This window comes from Carassius auratus, chromosome 19 (genome assembly GCF_003368295.1).
Source record: "Carassius auratus strain Wakin chromosome 19, ASM336829v1, whole genome shotgun sequence".
Lineage (NCBI taxonomy): Eukaryota > Metazoa > Chordata > Actinopteri > Cypriniformes > Cyprinidae > Carassius > Carassius auratus.
This window is the reverse complement of record NC_039261.1, coordinates 3,869,024-3,893,096: the sequence shown is the minus strand read 5'-3', so window position 1 is coordinate 3,893,096 and position 24,073 is coordinate 3,869,024. Positions and strand designations below refer to the sequence as shown.

At 36.9% G+C, this 24,073-nt stretch overlaps 1 protein-coding gene across 2 annotated transcripts in view; it reads left to right on the top strand.

Moving 5' to 3' along the window:
- tmem222b (transmembrane protein 222b) overlaps positions 1-22,899 on the top strand; it is a 23,591-nt gene extending 692 nt beyond the window's left edge. The window contains exons 2-7 of one of the 2 annotated variants that reach the window (XM_026288407.1): positions 2,188-2,272; positions 3,125-3,310; positions 5,623-5,654; positions 6,694-6,790; positions 6,873-7,003; positions 20,336-22,899. In XM_026288407.1, the coding sequence (XP_026144192.1) occupies positions 2,188-2,272; positions 3,125-3,310; positions 5,623-5,654; positions 6,694-6,790; positions 6,873-7,003; positions 20,336-20,423 (619 nt within the window). In that variant the 3' untranslated portion in view covers positions 20,424-22,899. The remainder of the gene's footprint in view (positions 1-2,187; positions 2,273-3,124; positions 3,311-5,622; positions 5,655-6,693; positions 6,791-6,872; positions 7,004-20,335) is intronic. The other variant, XM_026288408.1, reaches the window with a different exon arrangement.
- The last annotated feature ends 1,174 nt before the right edge of the window (positions 22,900-24,073 follow it).

Here is a 24,073-nt window from a genome sequence, read left to right as displayed (position 1 = left end):
TCTTCTGAAGTCATTTGTGTGGAGAACAGACAGAACTTTAGTTGGCATTTGCTACAACTTGTAGTTAAATTAAAATGTAATTAAGTATTCACAGTTTGCATATGATCATCACTGACATCATGAAAACCAAATATTTGAATGTACCAGGGTTACACTGTCATGGAAAACAAAACCTGTCTAACCTTCATTATTTCATTATTTCATTTCACTGGCTAAAAACTGCTCTTTGTTTGTGCATGTAAACTTTAACCTTCCCATTCCTTGATCTTGAGCCAGAAAACATGAATGATTGTAAAAGCTATTTGAGACCTTCAGAATGAAATCCGTTAAGGCCTGTTCACACCAAGAGTGATAACTATAAAGATAACTTATTAGAATAACTATTGTTTACTGAAAGTGATTTTAACAGTATCCTCTGTGTCATTATTGTTATTGTAGCTGTGGTTAAAGTGATTGCAATGTTTTCGCTTCTCTTTATATAAAAGTAGTGTGGAAGTACCTTTGTGTTTCATAGCATATTGTTGTTTAGATGTGTGGTGCTAAATGACTACCATATGCACTCTTTACACTAGGATATTTTAAAGAATACCATGGTAAAGTAAAATCATTGTGATTGGACACCATTTTGTAATGCATATCAGTAATTCTATAACATGCATTATAATTTATGACCATTAGTTGCAAACTTGACACCTTTGTTGAATCTTTGATGCATTTGTCCTGGGATGGAGCTTGGGTTCATTAACAGCACCCATTATGTTCTGGTCTGGGATCAGAATCCAAACTCCATCTGTGGAGATGAATCTGATTACAGCTGGCCTCGGACCCGTCTCCTGGTGTGCTCCACTGCAGATGGTCTCAGTGTGAGAGTTCCTCGCCCCGTGTTTTCTTCTTCTCTTGTATTTGGGTTGGTGGCTTGCTCTGTAGGACACTCAGTGATAAATATGCACATGGACAGGAGCGTATCTGGGGTGCCGGCCGGCGCATGCCCTACTCCACTTCACTAACTCCACAGGGGCTGTTTTATCCAGGATATTCATATCGCCCCCCTGAGAGCTCTGTTGATAATACTATTTTAATCACTTTGACAGGAATTTAGTTCTAGTGTCTAATCCGCTTCCTTATCCGGTTGTCCTTTTGGATTGCCGGTTCTGTTGCCCCGCTAGTTTGAGCTCCAAAGCCAAAATAACATGAATCTGAATCAGCAGGGGGAGCTGGATTTCGGCCAGGTGTGTGATATTGAAAAGGGCATTCTCCAGCATCAAGCCTTGTGCTTTCAGCTGTCCTCCCAAAACACTCAAGTGTATGTGTATTTCCACTGTTGATAAACCATTTCAAATAATAGCTGTTTTTAGCAATTTCCTCCTGCCTTTTTTTTGGCGCTAGACATGCAAATGTAGTAAATGAAGGGATATCCTTGAGTCTGTTGGTCCGGTGTCATAAAGTAAACCTTCATGCAAGAATTGCACATAAGAGTTCCATCTATTTGTGTTATGCAGTTTTAACATGAACGAGCTAATAAACCTAATCTGATGCATATGTCAGCCACACACGCGTGAAGATGCATATTTATTCATTTAAATATATTTTAATGAAACTAATATAGCAAATGATTCAACCACTGTGGTGTCTGTTGACTGCTGTTCTTCTTGGATTAAAAAACGTTTTCTTTTCAGATAACAGTGCGTGTATATATAGATTAAAAATTTATGTATTTTGATTGCATATAACGTTTATATCCATTTGGATTAGACTATATTTTAAGTATTTGTATTTATTTGATTTTAAATTGTCATATTTTTAAAATGCATTCATTTAAATTGCTTAGAATCAGCAGAAATCTGTTCATTGTGAGAAAAAAAATTACTTAATTAAAAAAGTAATTCAAATATGGTTGACTGTGGAACAGGCATTAATCCAATAGATCAAATAAATGCGACTGAAACTGGATTAACTGATAACGAATATAGCAACTATTAACTGTATTTTGTATATAAAACACATTTAGTTAGTACTATCAATAGTTGTAAAGAACAGAGCAATTTACAGAGAAGATTAATATAAGCTTTTAAAATGTTACTTTCTGGAAAATGGATGAAAACATTGATGATATTCTTGTCCGGGGCAAAATCAAACCTGAAAACAATGTGCTTCTGTTAATTCCTGTTGTTTGTTGTATTCTTTCAGATGGCTCTTTCCTTTCATCGGCCACATGGGGATTTGCACCTCCACTGGGGTGATCCGCGATTTTGCAGGTCCATACTTTGTCTCAGTAAGTATATTATAATAACATCTGCCTGTCCAAGAATACATGAGACAATGCATGATTGTTTAGCTTGTGAAAACATAACTCCGTTTGCAGTTTGTTTGTATATTTCAGAGACAACAAAACTATTTCTATAAGATCCAACAACATACTGTGTGCATCACATCCTCAAAACTGACTGATTGGTTCTCACACATACAAGGTCGTCAAGACCATTGTACAATTCAATAGAATTTGTGTTATTTCCAAGTGTGCCGTTGAGAAACTCATCACTCTGCAAACGTAAGAAGCTCCTGTGTTAAACATCTCTGAACGTCTTTCGCAGCACCTTTTCTTACAGTAGAGAAAATGAACTCCAGATTGCCAAAGTGCATCAATTAAGAAACACTGGGAAGATTTCCAAACGGTGCAGGTTTAAATCTATGATTGGATGGTTTGAGCTTGTTCGAAGCCCATGGAGGCTTGTTACTGTGTTATAAATGACCTGCGCTGGACTTTCCTCCGGTCTGACCTCAACCATGTCAAGCAACTTTTTGTTGACATATAAAGGCCTCATAAAGTGTATGTGGTTAAGATCGTTCCTCTAGATAAAGGTCTTTATAATTTAGTGTGAAACTCCGTCGATCGTTTTCACTAGAAATCGCTGGAAAGTTCAGCTGTTCGCCACCAGCTTCTTCAGTGACCCTGTAAGAGCACATCCTGTTATTTCCAAAAGAAAAATCTATACCTGTGCTAAAAGGTGCAGAGCAGAGGAGGACATGCGGTGAAAGCTACACCTCCAGCTCCGTCAGCTCTCTGCACGACTAATTGCAGTTTTCTCAGAGATCCTCTTGTTAAAAATACATGGTCTTATCCTAGAGTTCACAGTCAGGGCAACTCTATCTGAGTGAATGGAGGATCCAACCGCTTGTGCAGAAGAATCCTGACGAGCTGCTCAAACAAAAGCAAAGTTATCATGGTACCGGAGCTCCACAGCAGTTCTCTTCAGGATTGGACAATATCCTAGAGACACATCTCTGCCAGACAGGAGCAAAAGTGAAATGTGTTGGGTAGAGCAAGGCTGGTAATGTGAGAGGATGGGGTTATTTGACCTGCGGTGATACGGGCCAGCACACACTCAAGTGCACCGCAGTCTGCCGCACTTAACTCTCGCGCTTGTGGCTGACAGCGACTGAAACACGTCTCGCATGTGGCACGAGCAGAGCGCTGTGGGTTGAGCTCAGTTCATGGTTTAAGGGGTTTGGAAATTGCTTGATTTCAGAACATTATGACACTTGCAGGAAAAAAAACAAGTTTTTCAAAATATGTTAGTTATTTGTGTTAAATGCATTACTTTGCAACCAAGGGTGATTTCTTACTAATCCATGAAAAAAAAAAAAATTCAGCTCAAATCACAATTTACTTAATTCTATATCGTTCCAAACCTATATGACTCTGTCTTCTGAGAAACCTAAATAGTAGTTTGTTTGTTTTTTTTTTTTTTTTTTTTTATTGTTTGGTTACCAACATTCTTCAAAATCTCAAAGAGAGCATTATAAGAAATCGAAAAAGACAGGTATATGTGGTTCAGTCATTCAAAATAAGATCTGTAATATTTAGGAACTAGATTTTAGGTTAGCTGTTCAGTAGGGGTGCTCCGATCACGATCGGCCGATCGTTAATGCGCATCTCGTCAGTAAAGCCGGTTCTCTAATCAGTGGTTAATTCTATCAGGTGCGTGATTTCACATAGAGCAGCTGTTACTACACAGAGCCATTGTCTTCTCAGTTAACAACGGCTCTGTGTAGTAACAGCTGCTCTATGTGAAATCACGCACCTGATGGAATTAACCGCTGATTAGAGAACCGGCTTTACTGACGAGATGCGCATTAACGATCGGCCGATCGTGATCGGAGCACCCCTACTGTTCAGCAAATTGTTGGCAGCTCTTTGGTTACCAACCTTCTTGAGGTTTCATTATCGGGTGAACTATCAATTTAAGTACTTTGTTTTCATATTTATACACTATACTTAACAGAGTATACATGTTCTTGAGAAGCAAAACTATGTAAGATATTAAGATTTACACTAGCGGTCAAAAGTTTGGTATCTGTTTTTACAGGTGTTTGTTCTGCTCATCAAGGCTACATTTTTTAAAATAAAAAATACAGGGAAAAAATGTAATATTGTGAAATTTTATTGTGATTTAAAATATAATTTTTCTAATTCAATATACAGTAAAATCGAATTTATTCCTGTGATGCAAAGCTGAATTTTTAGCATCATTACTCCAGTCCACAGTATCACTTGATCCTTCAGAAATCATCATAATATGCTGATTTATAATTTCTGGAAATCTGTGATACCTTTTCAGCATTCTCTGATGAATAAAAGTAAAAAAGAAGAGCATTTATTTAAAACATAAATCTTTTATATCCACTACAGTTCAAAAGTTTGGGGTCAGTACATTTTTATTTTTTTGAATAAACTGATGTTCTTTTTAGTTTTTTATTTATCAAATAATCCTGAAAAAAAGTATTGGAGTTTAAATAAATAAATAGATAAAAGAAACCGTTGCCACCACTGATAATAAATCAGCATATTAGAAAGATTTTTTAATTGCTGATGGAAATTCAGCTTTGCATCACAAAAATAAATGATATTTTTAAGGATATTAAAATAGAAACCATTATTTTATATTGTAATAACATTTAGCAAGATAAAGTTTTATTTTCTGTATTTTTGATCAAATAAATGCAGCTTTGATGAGCATGAGACTTATTTAAAAAGCATTACAAGTCTTACTGATCCCAGACTTTTGATCCCTAATGTATGTTCCTATAATGCAACTTAAGTAGTATTTTATTTTACTGCCCTGGAAATTAAGAACTTATTAATATTGTTTTAACTAATTTTAAGAGTAAACTAGTTAAAAAAACAAAAAAAGTGCTAAATATTGTATTAAAATCAAACTATAAAATGAGGTTGTCTACATGTCACATATGTTTCAGGATTGTTTTTGTATCCTGTATTATAGTAGATGTGTGGTTTTGTAGGACTGACTCAGAGCTGCTGTTGTGTGTGCTTCAGGCAGTGAGTGCTGTCATGATGATCTCAGCTGCAGCGCTACACTCATTAGTCACATGACAGCAGATCCCATGAGCCACCGTGAGCACACTCGAGATGTGCGACAGCTAACGGAGAGCTGCAGGTCATATAGACCTCCCAAGGAGAAGTGTGCATTCATAATGGTGTCTTTCGAGAAAGAGAGAAATGTTTTGAATGAACTGCAAAACACACGTCTGATGAGGGCTTTGTTGTAGTTAATTGTTAAATTGTACACCTACAGAGTTGACTCTGTTTCTCTGCTCTTGCAGGAGGATAACATGGCATTCGGAAGACCGACAAAGTGAGTCAATGCTGTGATGCTGCACTGAACTGCCATATCAAAACAGAGAGATGCTACAGTGTGTACTTGCATAAACGACTTACACTGCAGCTTTCTATAGCTGGTATACAAGAAAGAGTGCAATCGTCCAAAAGATTACAGACGTCACCTTTTTAAAGCTCGACCTGTGAAATAACAAAAACTGAATTATTAGACTTTTATACAAAATATATAAAAAGTTTGCATGTGTTTTATGGTTTGTATCATATGTGAGACATCAGGCTTCTATGAGCTCACACTCGAGAGGGAAAAAACACCTCAGTGCAAAAATATGCTGTTGCTAATATTTATATGGCCAAAAAGGATTAAATTCAGATCACTGAGATCTTTATGACAGTATACTTGCATAAATGCATAGAATAAATATCAGTCCATACTTTTTATCTCCCAGTAATATGTCTTAATGAGATGATATTTAAGTGCTTATTTTTATGCGCAAAGCTTTATTTTGGAGGGCAAAGCATACAATGCAATACAATAGAGTGATGATTGAGTGAAATATAAATAAATGTTCCCCAGGGCATGATCATATTTCAAATATAAGCCTGTATCGTATTTAATACTCACATTTTAACATGATTACTTTTGTAAAAAAAAAAAAGTTAAATTAAAAAGTTGCTTCATTCCAGTAAGTGTTCATCTTGAAATATTACAAGATAAAAGTTAGTCTTTGGTAATGTAAGTAAAGTAAAGATTTCGCAGCAAAAAAAAAAAAAAAAAAAATGAACCATGAAGTACAATTATACTAAAATGCCTTTTATTTGCTAAAAAGTATAAACTCTCAATCAGACGACAAGAGGCTAGTATAGATTGTGAAAAACGGGTTTATCAGATCAAGTCTTGATGGTGTTGGGCGTTTATAGCTCACAGAAGTTTTTGTATCAGATGATACAGCAGACTTTATAGGGTTAATGTCCACCAAGAGTGGTTATAAAAGAAATGACTTGGCCTGCTGAACTGCATTCTGGGGTTCGTGTGCATTAATCTGCTTTGTTCCCAGGTACTGGATGTTAGACGTCAGTAAGGTGTATGCCAGTGGATCTAACGCCTGGGACACAGCCGTTCACAACGCATCAGAAGAGTACAAACAGAGAATGGTAATCTGGGTTTCTTCCGGGTTTTGCTTGTGGAAAAATATATTCTATGTATTCTGACAAACAATCTCTGTTCTCTCGCCAGCACAACCTTTGTTGTGACAACTGTCACTCGCATGTGGCCATGGCCCTGAACCTGATGCACTACGACAACAGCACCTCGTGGAACATGGTGAACCTCTGCCTGCTGTCGCTCATCCACGGCAAACACGTCAGGTGAGACCAACGCTACGTTTATGTTTTCAAAACGATACTCGGAAACGGTGTATTACGTATGCCAGGCCAGTAGTTGGTGCTGTCACTTTGTTAGTAAACCGTACCTGTAGGGAAGTGACGATCATATGATGATTATAATATTGGTGAATTAAATCCACACTTTGCTGAAGAAGCGTTTGCATATTCTTGAGCAGCTGCTACACTACCATATACATCACCTTTGTTTTTGTTGTGCATGTTAGCTGGCACTTGTCTTTTTAGGGCTGGGACGATAGATCGATTTGATTCGAGTTTGTATTTTAACAGCAGATGACACTCTAATTAATGTAAACACAGCCTACTGTGAACACCCTCGTAATTCGCCTCAACCTTTTCGAATTTTATGAATGATTATTTTAGGTTCTAGTGTGTGTAAGGATTTGAAAACGAGCAGAGTACGGCTGTTTCTAAAGCATGCAGTGCCATCTGATGTTCAAAACTAAGCTCAGGATCGACTCAAGAAAGAATTGTGATGCATTTGGAAAATCTCAGAATCGATGCTGAATAATTTCTCGATTCATGATGCATCGATTTATTTTCGCAGCCCTATTGTCTTTAAAATCGACATGTACTGCACGTCTACATAATACTACGCATGCTCATAACGTCATAGTTTTCAGAGACTCCAGTATTAGGGATTTAAACGCAAACAACAAAGGAGGCGTATTCCAAAATTTTCATTTTAAAACCCATTTCCAAAATATGCATTTTCAGTCCCCACACCGCTGCCTTCAGATGTACTTCTGCATGTGTTTGTGCTTTGATCAGATTTCTAAGTTTGAAAATCTTGTTGTAATTTGTTCACTAGAGGGCTTTTCACACTTGCAATCATTAACTCTGGATCATATTAAACTCTGGGTAAACAGAATCCTGGGTTGTCTTAACTTTCACACTGTTCATAAAGTTGCCTGTGGTTAACAGCTAATGCTGTGGATTCACACAGTACAATCCTCAAATCCTTATTTGCATATCTGCAGTGTCAGTTACATTGATTGGATGAATGCAGCATGCAACCTATTTACATCAATGCACATAGAGATATAATGTATTGCAGACTGTACTATAGTTTTACCTTCTGTGACTGTCCAAAGCAGGTGAATATGAGGCACAGTACTGGATGTCTGTTGCTAAAAATCTAGCCTTAACATTCAATGCCTCATTCTTTCACACTGTACACCTTGACACAGGAACATGCTTTCATAACCAGGAGGGAAAATTGGTGCTAACCCCGCTTTTAAATTATAATAGTGAAACATTTCTCTACCCGGGGCTAAAGGTAGAGTTCAGAGCAATGATGACTCAACTCCTTGTTGTTCACATCAGGATACTTTAGCATTTACACTGTAGTTTGCCAAGCTGCACATAATTAAACGTAATTGAAAAGTTTACTTTTATTCAGCAGGAATGCATTAAATTAATCAAAAGTGACGGTACTGTTACTAATTAAAATGTATGCTGTTTCTAACTTTATATTCGATAGAAAGAGCAGAAAAAGGTTACCGTTACCACAAAAATAAGAAGCATCACAACTGTTTTCAACACTGATAATAATAGAAATTTCTAGAGCAGCAAATCAGCATTTTATTATGATTTCTGAAGATCATGTGACACATGAGTATTGATGCTGAAAATACAGCTTTGATCACAGGAATGAATTACACTTTAATATGTTCACATAGAAAACAGCAATTTTAAATTGGAATTCCCAAATGTTACCGTTTTGGATGCACTTAATTGTAAGGTCCAATTCCCTCTATTAACAAACCATTAACTGTGACTTTTGCCTTATTAAACTCTGTTTAGTAATAGCTGGTAAGTTAATTGTTGAGTTTAGGTATCGTGTTATTAAGGATTGTAGAATATGGTTATACTGGAAAATGTGCTTTAGAAATATTAATAAACAGACAATATATTAAATATGCATGCTAATAAACAACTAATTAATTGAGAATTGGGCTCTATGCTAAAGTGTTAGCTCTGTTGTTACTGTAATTATCAAATAAATGCAGTTTTATTGAGCACTATTTATCTTCCTCAAGAACAGTTGCAGATATTCAGGATCATACTGACAGCATTAAAGCTGCAGTAGGTAACTTTTGTAAAAATATATTTGTTAAACCTGTCATTATGTCCTGACAGTAGAATATGAGACAGATAATCTGTGAAAAAAATCAAGCTCCTCTGGCTCCTCCCAGTGTCCTATTGCCATTTGCAGTTACGGACCGCTCCCGGTAAGAAACAACCAATCAGAGCTGCGTAACTTTGTTTGTGTTCAAAATGTAGAAAAATTTATATAATAAGTGAGTACACCATGAATCCATTTTCCAAACCATGTTTTTGGCTTGTCCTGAATCACTAGGGTGCACCTATAATAAGTGTTTATATTCGGACTATTTTAGATTGCTTCGGGGGTACCGCGGCGGAGTAACCCAGTACCTTTGTGATTCTTCATAGACATAAACAGAGAGAAGTAGTTCCGGCTACGATGTTCTTCCGCAAGACGCAAGCAGTTCTGTTTATTAACCGCTAGAGCGTCAAAAGTTACCTACCACAGCTTTAAAGGGGTCATATGATATGATTATATTTTTTCCTTTCTCTTTGGAGTGTTACAAGCTCTTGGTGCATGAAGAAAATCTGTAAAGTTGCAAAGACTAAAGTCTCAAATCCAAAGAGATATTCGGTAACACTTTAGAATAGGTAACATTGTCAACTATTAACTACACATTTTATGGACGACCGTTTGAACTGGTGGTAAGACTAAGGACATTATTAACTGTCTTTACATTTATTTTGAAAGTTGAAGCTCGCGATTTTGGAAAGGGGCTTTACATTTCTGATGACATGCGGTGATCAGCCAATCACAATGAACTGGGTCAGTAGGCCAATCAGAGCAGACTGTGCTTATCAGAAGGAGGGACTTTATAGAAAACCACCTGTTTGAGAGAGATGGGGCATAGAAGACCTACAATAATTTACATTTATTCATTTAGCAGATGCTTTTATCCAAAGCCACTTACAAATGAGGACAGTGGAAGCAATCAAAAACAACAAAAGAGAATGATATATAAGTGCTATAACAACAAGTCTCAGTTAGGTTAACATAGTACACTTAGCAAGGGCTTTTAAATAATATAATAAATAAAAAGAAATCAGATAGAATAGAGAAAGAATAGAGCAAGCTAATGTTAGAGGTCTTAAAAATAAAATAGAATACAAAAAGATTAGAAAGGTAGTTAGATTTTTTTTTAAGAATATAATTAGAATAGTGAGTGTTAAAGTTAGAGTCAAACAAAGATGGAAGAGATGTGTTTTAAGAGTGGAGCAGAAAGTATCAGTAGCACTGATTGAGATGCTAAAAGTTTAGGGGAAGGAAGTGAAGAAGAAACCATTGCAGATAGCCGGGAGGGTGAAAGTGTGCATAGGTTATGTCGAAAGATGACGTGGAGGGGTAAGTGATGTGTCAGGGACCATGTTGAGGTTAAGAGTGAAGAGGAAGTGATCCGACATGTGCAGTGGAGTAACCAGGACATGATCAGTAGAGCAGTGTCGTGTAAAAAATAAGGTCCAGTTGGTTGCCTGATTTGTGAGTAGCAGTAGTTGATGCTCGGTTGAGATCAAAAGAGGCAAGCAGAGGTTTATCTAGGTGGATGTTGAAATCTCCAAGCATAACTAGGGGAGTACCATCCTCAGAAAAGGTTGAGAGCAACACATCTAATTCATCAAAAAAGTTACCCAGTGGTTCTGGGGGTCGATAGACAACTATAAAATGTATTTTAAGAGGGTCGGTAACAGTAACTGAATGCTATTCAAAGGAGCTGTTGATAACCAAAGATGGTAAAGGATTACATTTCCAATCATAGGAGATGAGTAGACCAGTACCTCCACCTCTTCCAGTCAAACGGGGGGAGTGGGAAAATGAGAAATTATTGGAGAATGCTGCAGGTGTAGCAGTGTCCTCTGGTTTGATCCAGGTCTCTGTTAGGGCCATGAGATTAAGCTTTGAATGACTAATAATAGAAGTAATGAAATCGGCTTTGTTTACAGCAGACTGGCAATTCCAGAGACCAATAGAAAAAGAAAGTAGCGTATTAGCAGATTTAGGAAAAGTGCGCAGGTTGTTAAGAATGCACTGCCTACATTGTGTGATGTGTGGTTTGCGAGTGGTAGTGATAGTAGGGATCTGGAAACACATAGTAAGATTTGGTTATAAACAAAAACTGAAGCAGAAATGAAACAAGAAGGAAAAAGAGATTAATCAAAACAATACTTCTATTCCCTGCCGGTGTCCCTGCCCTGGAGTCGCACGGTAGAGTCGATGGTCTTTACACTCTTCGGTCTTCACACGAGGATGGCGTAACTGGAGGGCTGCCGCGGTATACTAACCTTTTTTATACCCGACAATACGGAAATTGAATTCAGCAGAACACACTTTACTGTTTATCACAACAAATGTCTACGCAAGCGCACGACACTGCCAACGTATGCGATAGAGCACGAGACCAAACGCAGCACGTCTCAACACAGTAAACAAACAAGTGTTATATACAATAATGTACTGTATTTGAAAAATAATGTGTTTTTTGAACATTAAAGCATGTCAACGTGTTTTGTTACACCAAGTAATAACCATTAGTAGAAGATATTTTGGGACTTTGTTACTGCAGGATTGCATAATTATAGGTCTGAGAAATTGGACCCAGTGCTGTGTTCTGGGTGTCAGCTAAAAATGTTCCTACATGATACCTGAAGTCTAACAAGGTATTGCTCCAGACACAACTTTTTTTTTCAGACTACTGGTTGCTGTCTGAGCACAATGTATGTGCATTGGCCCCAGGAGACTGAGAGAGACTCACACAAGGATGGTCTGTCATGGCGTCTCTCAGGTGTAATTGAAAGTGTCGCTTTATGTGTGTGTTTCTCCTGCCCCAAAGTGTTCAGAGTGCATCCATTACTGTTTATTGTGAGAACTCTACTGTCAATCCCTAAAAAAGGAACTGCAGGTATGAAGTGATGATGCAGCTCTTTCGTCCTCCAGCTTGTGGAAGCAGATTGTTGTGGTTGCATCAGTATGGATGTTCTCATCAGTATGAAATCTGGTCCAAAGCAGATTCTTATCTGATATTGCAAAGAAAACAAACACAGTCTATGTGCTGTCGAGGAAAAGTAATTTAATATCACAATGATAATTTGTCTTTTTCATCTTTTATTTGTTTTCTATCTGTGATTAATGGTCTTTGCTTAGGTAAGCAGCACCTTTTGTGAAAAAGACTGCATTGTATGTGCACTCATAGTGTACTTCAAATCTTAAAACTATATTTTTTTAAACTGCACTTGCAGAAAATGTAATATTAATGAAATCCCACTTAAGTATAATTAAAGAGGGTTCTCTTTCGTGACTGTTTTCTAGCACACTTAAGTAGATTTGAAAGGTGAACTTTGTAATAATGTTAAATTGAAAGGACATTTTAATTTAAATTGCTTATTTTCAAAGTACACTTATTTTGATGTGTTGACTAACATACTAAAGCACATGTCAAGCACTTGCTTATAATTTTACCTCTAGTGTGTCGTACATTTAAAGTTCAAATTATAAATGTACTAAATTGCAGCCTTACTACAAATGTGTAATAACAAATTTGTGACCCTGGAGCACAAAACCAGTCTCCAGTTAGCTATAACCAAAAAAAACATTGTATGGATCAAAATTATCGATTTTTCTTTTATATAGGATTAAGTAACGATCATGTTCAATGAAGATATTTTGTACATTTCCTACTGTAAATGTCAAAACTTAATTTTTGATTAGTAATATGCATTGCTAAGAATTTATTTGAACAAATTTAAAGGTGATTTTCTCAGTATTTAGATTTTTTTTCGCCCTCAGATCAGATTCCAGATTTTCAAATAGTTGTATCTCGGTCAAATGTTGTCCAATCCAAATAACAATATATCAATGGAAAGTTTATTTATTTAGCTTTAGGGTGATGTATAAATCTCAATTTTCAAAAATGTACACTTAAACAATACAAGTATTATTACAAGTATTATATTTAAGTTTACAATAAATACTTGTCAGTACATTCAGCAGTGCATTTTAACTATTATTTCAATAGACAATAAAAGTAATTATGAAATGACATGCATAAGGGAGTCAAAAAGTCTCTTTAAAACTCAGCTAAATGCATTTAATAAATTTAAAACTGTAATGCTGGACATGGCATTTTAATGTTTAAATTAGTGCTGTCAAATGATTCATCTCATACAGATGTAAGGGAAACAGGTCAATTTAGCTCAAAGGGAATCATTTAATAATTTAAAGGGAATTTGAACAGAATCACTGTTTCACGGCTGATCACTGAGACGCCCTGCGTTTCACTGAACAAGCCGTTTAACATCTAATCTGCGCTGGATATTAATATCCAAACTATAGTGAAAACACTATCAATTAGCATAGTAACAAGATCGGCAGTTTAAGACATTAACTTGTAAGCACAAAACACAAGATACTTCTCTTTTCAATATGAATAAGGCTTTATTAGATAAATCTAAGACATATAAACTAATCTAACACATAAACGCACACACACACACATTCACACAAGTTGCAGGAAGATCAAAGTTAGGAAAAGATGAGTTTATACGTTAAATTGCATAAACATGAACAACCATCAATCACGCAATGAGGTTAAAATTATATTAGATACACCAGTAAAGGTCACAGTCTGGAGGTAAAGTTACTTGCATCTCCTGTGAAGAAGGAGCCTCGGTGAAAGGGCTATCCCGAGGTCGTTGATTGGCTGGAAGTTCAGTAGTGAAGTGACGTCTTGGGAAGCCCGTGGTTGTTGGGCGTTGGCTGAAAGTGCAGAGTCGTGTGCGCTGGTCGAAGTTGAACGGGCATCCGAGGTCAGGCTTCGGAGACTCGACGTTACAAAACTTAACTCAGAACACGAAACTCTCAAACGGAAAAAGAAAAGAAATAAAGTTTGACGAGACAAGGTTGTGTTCCTTCTCATCGTGGCATAGTAGCAGCAGGCAGGCCGAAGCACGCAGGAACCGCGCTCAAACAGTGATGACTAAACCGCATGGCTAGAAGCTACAAGCTAGCAGAAGCATAGCTAGAGACTAGAAACAGACATGGCTAATAGCAGCAGCAAGGGACTAAAAGCCGACTAAAAGCAAGGCATTACTGATAGCACAAGCAATGCTAGAACTAAAAGCTAAATTCCTTGTTGGCCACCCCTCAAATGTTGCCTTGACCAATCAGATATGGTCTTGGGGTGGGTATCATAAATCATTTGTTTATCTTACCAAGCATGTGGTTCTTGCCTCACAGGGTCTAATTTTGGACATGATTCCTATAACATGATTATGATATATTTTACAAATAAATGATTGTCAGGACAACATCAAGCAAGAAAATTCGATTATATCAATACTAGACATGACTATGTATCCTATAGTTATAAAAAGACATACACAATAAGTGATTATACATGATAGTCAAATGTGTGGGTTACACGTAAATGAATATGGAGTTAAGCAATGGAACGATTCATTTATAAGTCTTTTTGAGTTCATTCTGGTCCATATATAATGTACAGAAAGCAGTTTCTTTGCCATTCTCTGGCAAAGGGACTTTTCTGTGAAGACAAAGGTTTAAAGCCCTTCCCCCTTAGGAATTTCAGTCTGGTTCTGCTGGATGGGGGAAGTCAATGCAAGTATTTAACTTGATCTCCTGGGTTTACATGTGATGTCCAGCGTTGCATTTCAATCACAAACAATAAATTTGACAATCTCTTCTTCGAATTAAAATTGTCAATAATTGTTCTATTGGTGTTAATGTTGAAAGCTGTTGTGTGAACAAGTTGGTTGGTTGGTTATCTTGCTTGGTTCTTGTGGCACTAGAACTGATTTATGACTTCCTGAGGAGTTCGGCTCTCGTTTCAATGCACACAGCTCTGATAGACTCTTTGATTTGTCTGGTTCGACTCATTTCTGCTACACAGAATAAAAGTTTTTGTTTGCATATATGTGTGTGTGTACTGTGTATATTATGTATAAATAAATACTTAAAAAATTAAAAAAATATTTGCATGTATTTACATTTTTTTATTCAGATAATTTATATTATAAATAACTATTTAATATATAAACGCAACATTTTTCTGATATATACATGTGTTTTTATATATACATAATAAATATACACAGTACACACATATATCTTATGTTAACAAATAATTTATGGATGTGATTAATCATTTGACAGCACTAATTTATATACTTTCTTTTAAAGTATATTATATCTATAATAAGCACTATTTTTGATTGTGATGGGGTACTACTATTGTACAAGGGTTTTACTTTTGCTCCTACACTGGTTAAGAGATTTTAACAAACATCTAGCTGTAAGTATTAAATATTGGCGTTAGAGCCCGACCGATATGGATTTTTGGGGGCCGATGCCGATATTAACTCGAAAAGAGCCGATTTATAAGCCGATATTTTGATTTTGAAAATAAACTGGATATTAGACCATTTCCTATAAACTGCACTTACACAACATTCAATAGCAAAATATCTGCCTGTTCTATGTATGTGGGCTGTATAAACCATTTTCCAGAAGGGATTTATGTTAAAAAAAGCCTTAGATTACGGTCTCAATGACTAAACAATTGCACATCAAAAGTATATATTCCGATTTTAAACATTTAACACTTTTACTTTCTTCCAGTTGAAGCTGGGTTTTACAGTCTGTGTGTGTACTGTAAATAAATTATAATACTAAAGTTAAAGTATTTGCAGAAGTAGTCCCACACTTTGCTGCTACAGCATTCACCTTTTTCAGGTATCTGTAGGGCAGAAAGAGAGACAGAGAAAGAATAAGCATGTGTATTAATAATATCACCATGTATCATTACTCATGTCATCATTAGAATTAGAATTATAATAAACAGGGATCTCCTACATAGGCAAAAATGAGAAATATATATATATATATTATTTGTCAAGCAATAGGTATGACCTATTACCTACTTATATTTAACCATATTATTACAACATTTTCTTATGTCTGTAAAGCTGCTTTGAAACAATCTGTAAAAAAGATTAACGTGTTCAGCTCACATTTATTTACATGTCCCCTCTGTTTTAATCATTTCTGAAGCACCTACTGTAGTTACTGTAACTACACTATATTTGCTCTCACAGACACATTCACAACGGACCCGTATATCTTCTCCTCTTCTCTTTGTGCAGTCTGAATCAAAACATCGTCATACGCTGGCGAAAGTAAAGTTAGCCTACCGTTACCGTTTTTTCCAGGTGCGTCCGCACCGCATTGAGTTAAAAACATCTCAACTTTTCAGAATCCCGAAAGCGCACCGCGGGTCATGTGACAAGAACTAACCAATCAGCTTCATCCTTTCCCGTAACAATGTTGAAAACTGAGCCAAGATTAAGGAACAGCTGTTCATAGCTGTATATGGATTGCCGTTTTTAAATAAATTTAGTAGCAGAGCTACTGCGAGCGATTTTTAGTGCTGCAAATCCATTTATCCTTTGCTGAAATTTCCCCGTCTTCATGAAGAGAGCACGTCATGGTTGCTTAGCAAAGGCAGACGCCTCAGGAGCGCTTCTGCCCGAGCCCTTTGGAAAGAAGGAAAAAGCGGCGTGCCTAGCGTTTTCCACGCATTTTTAGGCGCGATATGTGAACGGCCCCTTACGCGGTCATTCTGTGGGAAACACTGCAGATATATTTAGAATAAGATAAATGCTAGTGTTATAGTTTGACCTCTTATTAACGTTCGCGCTCTTCCACTGATAAACATGGTATTAGCTTTGTGGCTAATCTAATATAGCAATGCATTAGCGGCTGTAAGTGAAGTGACATTCAGCCAAGTATGGTGACCCATACTCAGAATTTGTGCTCTGCATTTAACCCATCCAAAGTGCACACACACAGAGCAGTGAACACAAACACACACACTGTGAGCACACACCCGGAGCAGTGGGCAGCCATTTATGCTGCGGCGCCCGGGGAGCAGTTGGGGGTTCGATGCCTTGCTCAAGGGCACCTAAGTCGTGGTATTGAAGGTGGAGAGAGAACTGTACATGCACTCCCCCCACCCACAATTCCGTCTGGCCCGAGACTAGAACCCACAACCCTACGATTGGGAGTCCAACCCTCTAACCATTAGGCCACATATTTAGAAGTGATAATGATAGGACCGTTAGCTAGAACTACCACACCGTTTTTAGTGTATGAACTAAATCATCTCGACAGACTCGCCGTCAAAACAGTACATCTCCGGGGCTTGGCTGATCGCTTTCTTCTATAGTGGAGTTGCAGACTCTCTGCAACTGCAGAGCTCCCTCTGGTGGGCAAACTATGCAACACTCATAACATGAGTGAAGCATGAGACTCTGTTTCTCATGTTTGCCGATGCCGATTTAAATGCAATAACTCTTCCAGCACCATTTTTCCCAATCAATTTAGACATCCATACAGCAAAATTGGCCCAAAAATAAAAATCACATTGACTATAATATTGAAGGAGGGTCCTGAAGCATACCTTGAGACCAGAATATTATAGAGATTTTGTGGTGGCCTGCTTTTTTTTATATATATATGTATATATGTATATGTATGTATATGTATATGTATGTATATGTATATATATGTATATGTATATATATATATATATATATATATATATATATATATATATATATATACATATACATATATATATATATATATATACATATACATATATATATATATATATATATATATATATATATATATATATATATATATATATATATATATATACTAGGGATGCATTGATCCAATACTCAATATCAGTATCGGCTCCGATACTGGCATTTTATGGCATTTTTAGATAGATAGATAGATTGTTTATTTAGCCACACGACAATGCCGATGTAATTTGTTTTCAGTACAGTATGTTTAAGCTCTACATCATCATACATTACAAACAACAAATAGACAATACACTTCACAACAGGGACCTGTAGCGCCTCCCTGAGGGAAGGAGCTGAAAAAGGTGGTCCTAAAGTCAACAATGAGTTACTGGGTTTTGAGCTGGAGGTCGTTGTTCAAACACCAATTTACAGCTTGGTCCACCACCATGCGGTACTGTGTTTCATCATTGTCTGAGAAGTGTCCATGGATCTAAAGTATGATGTATAAAGGGAAAAGAGCAAAGGGGAGAGAACACAGCCCTGAGGTGCTCCTGTACTTAGGGTGAGAGGGTCTGAGGATATGTTATTAACTTTCACCCTCTGTGATCTATTCCACAGGAAGCTCCTTATCCAGTGGCATATGGCTGGGGCAATGTTCATGTCCAAGAGTGTGGTAAAGAGTTTAAATGGATTAATAGTGTTAAAAGCGGAACTAAAGTCTATAAACAGGATGCGTGTATAGGTCTTTGGTGATTCCAGATGATGCAAGGTATGGTGGAGTGCTATGCTGATTGCATCCTCAACGGAATGGTTGGCTTGGTAGGTGAATTGATATGAGTCCATCTTCAAGGAAGTGCAGAATTTCAGGTATGCCAGAATAATCCGTTCAAATGCTTTCATTACCACAGATGTTAGGGCAACTGGTCTGAAGTCATTGAGGCAGGTGATCTTTGAGGCACAGCAATAATGATGGAGCATTTAAAGCATTGTGGGACTGTACATTGGCTTAATGAGGTGTTAACAATGGTGGAAAAAACAGGCGCCAATTGAGCTGCACAATGGCTAAGCAAAGCAGGACTGATCCCATCCAGCCCTGCTGCTTTCCTGATCTTAAGTCTCTTAAGTGTAGTTCTCACCTCATCCTCCTGGATGCAGAAGGGTGGTGTTGAAATGGGGTCGGGGGGAATGACTGGTGAGGTAGGTTTTTCAAATCTTGCATAAAAGTTATTTAATATGTCTGGGAGACTTGGATCACTGTTAAGGGGGGAGATGGGGCGTTTTTTGTAGTCTGTCATGAACTTGAAAGTTTCCCATATTGATCTTGAGCTGCTTGATGAAAATTGTTGTTCCAGTTTCGTTCCATAACTCTGCTTTGCTCTCCTTATAGCATCTCGTAGTTTATATTTGGCAATTCTGTATTGACTCTTGTCTCCACTTTTGTATGCACAGTTCTTTTCTTTGCGTAAGAGATGGAAGTCTTTGGAGAACCATGGTTTTTTATTGCCATAGAATGTCTCTGTCTCGGTGGGGATGCATATTTCCTCGTTCGTCGAGGGAGTCACAAGCTGCACTGAATATGTCCCAATTTGTGCATTCGAAACACCCTTGAAGCGTTTCAATGGCATCTATGGACCAGGACCTGACCGATTTGGATGTTTTCTTAACGAATTTAAGCTTTTGTGTGTACTTTTGGAATGAAAAGCAACACAGCATGGTCAGACCTCCCCAGCGGAGCCCTCGGGAATGCCCGGTAAGCATCTGAAACAGAGATGTAGCAGTGACCCAGTGTTTTGCTATCTCTGCTGTGGCAAGTGACTTGTTGCTTGTAGTTTGGGAGTTCAGATGACAGTTTTGTGTGGTTAAAATCACCTAACACGATGACAGATGTATCAGGGTTGGAGTTTTCAACAGATGAGATGTGTTGGGAGAGATCGCTAATGGCTGTCTTTGCGTTAGCTTGTGGTGGAACATAAACAACAATAAATATAATTGAGGCAAATTCTCGATGACAGACGAGACCAATCCAAATCCAATATTGTGCATACACTATTGTGTTATGGTTAAGCCCAATGAAAGCACAAAAACAATACAAAGAACCATAAAGTTTCCATAAAGTGTTCTGAAGCCGTTCCATAGTTACGAAATTATGAAACTCTCTGTAAGAGTGCACAATAACTGAGATTTAAAACTGTTAAAAGAAAAGTCTCAATAAAATATTGCACAGATTTAACATGCTACTGTGTGACGATCAGGTCAACACACATAAGTATAGAAATTCTACATTCATTTTAAAAAACTTTGCTGGTATCGGATCGGTATCAGACGATTTTCCGGATCGGATCAGTTCTGAAAAAATGTTGTCAGTGCATCCCTATTTTTTACTTGGAGACACAACACTTTAAAACAGCATGACAGTGTCTTTGGCAAATCTACATCTACCTCTACATCATTGTATAGACAAGCATGTCATAAACTAGTTTCTTTTATGTTTTCATCTTCATTGAAAATTCTATCTGGCTCTCACACAGACGTTTTCTCTCTCTCTCTCTCTCTCTCTCTCTCTCTCTCTCTCTCTTTCCACAGTTGCGTAGGCTTCCTGAAGACCTGGCTTCCTTTCTGCATCTTGACCATTGTGATCGTGGCTGTGACTCTGTCTCTAAACCTGCGATGACCCAGCGTGGTCACACACAGACGCACGGGCTCGCCACCCATCAGAGACCCGTCACTCCAGCTCCAGCAGGACTCCAGTGAACGTCCAGCTCTTCAGAGCATCGAGGAGCTCAACATCCAAAATCAAACGCTAGACCTCTTCGTCTTAGGGTAGAGACAGCAAACACGCCATGGCGTCTACATCTTGTGGTGATGTACGAAACGCTATTCTCAAAACCTGTCTTCCAAAGGGGGTTGGAGGGTTATGGTGCTCTTTTATCGTTTGGTTAGACTTTGATCTCCAAACTTTAACTGCTGTTTAGGAAATATAACACTATAACTTGTATATAAATATATTTTAAATATAACTTGAATATGAATTTCTAATGATGCTGTGTTCTTTCTGAGAACATAGTTTATTGCAGAAACAATGCATTGTATATTAAGATACTCTGGAAGATGGATTTCCTTTTAAAAGTCTTACTATCAATACGAAAGCTTATTTCAATTAACACTTTATTTTAGAAGTACCCTTTTAGTCATTTTACTGGCAACATAAGCAGCTTTTAATATTGTAGCTTGGCATGCTTTAAAGTGTAATTGTTTTTTTTTACAAAAATTGAATTACTAATGGAGATTAGCATTCAAAAATGGCTAGTTAATCAATTAGCAAATCTTGTTCGCATTACGTATTGAAAAGCAGTCTTTGGCCAGCTGTTATTGTTATTGCATTAATTTACTATTATTATATTGCATTATAAACCATTATGAAATTGCCTTCTCAAGTTGAATGTGATGCATTTAAAAAAGTGTAAAATGTAGCTATAGGACTTGATTTTATCCATTGGGAATTGATTGAATTAGGAAAGAAAGCATGCATTCCATCGCAGAAAAGACCAGACGTGAACACGAAGGCCTTGGTGAAGTCTGTGTGACAGTTGTTTCAGTTCTTTTGAGGAAAGGTTATGAAGACAGACATTTAGTTTTCTAAAATGCACTAATAAATCCTGCACAGTAAGACCAGGAATGAAGGAAAGTAAACGATGCCTTTAATACGTCTTTGTTGTCCTGAGGAACACTTGATTCACATTGCAGGGGTTTTGGATGTTCTGTTTGAAAGCTTTACTCTTTCAATCTTGAACTATTAAATGATATATTTAATGTTTCCGTTGTTTGTTTTCACAAGTATTATCACGGGTATTTTGTTATGTTGACTATTGACTTGGTATTATGGCACAATATGCCTAGTCTAACAATCATATCACATCTAAAAAAATAATAATAATGATAAAGGATAACGTGATTTATGTTCTATGTAAGGTTCAGGATTTGAACATTGCTCATCAATCGCTGAAATCTGTCAAGCACACATCCAGGTCATTATTTCACCCCAAAATCAAAAAGAAAAATGGCTGAATAAAAAAAAAAAGAAATTAATCTTGTTTTAATATCTTTTGCAAGTGATATTATTGCATGGCATTTAAACACAGTTCCTACTGTATAATGGAGTTATTCATTATTTTAATATACGATTAGATAAATTTTATTTATACATCACTGTAGTACTTGCAGGACTGCTTTATTTTTAATGCAGTATTTTTATTGTAACAATAGTAGAAGCTGTATGTGGAGGGAACTTTTTTTTTTTAACAGGCTTCTTTTTTTATGTACAAAGTATAGTTTTATTTCCTTCTGATTTGGGTTGTAAATGTGGCCTGTTTTTGTGAGATTCACTGTTCATCTGAATTGCTTAATTAGTGTAGAATTGGGAAGAAAATTTAACCTGGGGTCAAAATGGGCTCTCAAAAATACTGCTGTTTTTATTGTAATTGTAGTCAAACTTGTAACTAATGAAAGTAAAATTAATGTTTTCATTATCTTGAAAATCTTTCTGCTAATCACAAGCTGTATTTTATACAGAATATATTTTTGTTTGTTACTGATTTTAGGTGCAAGTGTTTTACTCGTTTGGTGTATAATCAGAAAGAAAAATAGGCCCAAAGTCTGACTGAGTGAAATCTAATCTTAATTACTTGAATCCAGAGCACAGCACTCTGTTAGTTTGTCTCAACTGTATTCATGAACTGATCGAATCCTAGACCTCTTCTCTTCTCTATTGCTCTCTTCTCACATTTGTCCTTCTCCTTCCTCTCTTCACACTCTCTCAGTCTTTGGAAGTGTTGCCCAGAGCAGCAGGTAGTCAAGTGTGTGTTGTGTTGGTGGAGTGTCTTCAGATGGGCTTGTGTGTGTGTGTGTGTGTGTGTGTGTGAGAGAGAGAGAGATTTGATCACATTAGAGATCCTGTGTGAAGTGTGATGTTCTTACTGACAGCTTTCCTGTCTTCAAAGACGTGAACTAGTGGATCAGAAGCACGTTTGACTGTTTAGGTCATCACAGCAGCCCAGCGCTTCCCATTTCCTCTCTGAAACTCTGAAAACATTTTTTTAGCTTGCAACAATGTTACCAGGAATTAATCCAGATCTACATGTTTACAAGCTTTGTGTGATTTATATGTAAAATATATATATATATATATATATAACAGGCTTGCAAATGTGGCTAGCCAATTCTCATGACATAGAAAATCAATATAGTTTTTAATATCGTTTTTTTTTTTCTTTAAAAGTATAAGTCAACACTTAATAATTTGTCAAATTGAGAACATGAAGTGAATTTCTTAGTTTTCTAAATTACTTCTGTTCTGTTGAAAGTAACATCACTTTTTGGGCTGAAGAAATGATAACAAGGTTGTGTCTAACAAGTAAGACCGCTCAAAAAATATATCATTGTTTTTAACTTAATGAATATGAAAAAGTTAAGATTTTCTTCATCTTTTTGTTCGATAATTTAAAAAGCAAAGAGAGCCCATTGGCTATCCTCCAGAAAGTGACACTTAAAGCTGCGGTAGGTAACTTTTGACGCTCTAGCGGTTAATAAACAGAACTGCTTGCGTCTTGTGGAAGAACATCGTAGCCGGAACTACTTCTCTCTGTTTATGTCTATGAAGAATCACAAAGGTACTGGGTTACTCCGCCGCGGTTTCCCCGAAGCAATCTAAAATAGTCCGAATATAAACACTTATTATAGGTGCACCCTAGTGATTCAGGACAAGCTAAAAACACGGTTTGGAAAATGGATTCATGGTGTACTCACTTATTATATACATATTTCTACATTTTGAACACAAACAAAGTTACGGACCGCAGCTCTGATTGGTTATTTTTTACCGGGAGCGATGTATTTCTGCAAATGGCAATAGGACCACTGGGAGGAGCCAGAGGAGCTTGATTTTTTTCACAGATTATCTGTCTCATATTCTACTGTCAGGACATAATGACAGGTTTAACAAATATGTAAAAAATATATATTTACAAAAGTTACCTACAGCAGCTTTAATTGATTGATTGCTTTCTGTCATTTAAACAGTTTTATTAGCAGATTACATATTCTGGTTTCTGCCTGTTTGCTCGTTCAAAACTTCCCTGTGCGTAGAAATGAGCTGCAGGTGTTTTCTTTACATGCACTGCTGTTAAGCCTGTCATGACATGAACTTTGCACAACCACAAACAAGCAGACCTCCAGTAATAATGGCACGGTCACCTCTTACCTCCTGCAGATGCATTAGCTGCATGTGTTGTGCTCATGTGTCTGATGCTCAAAGGCTCTGATATA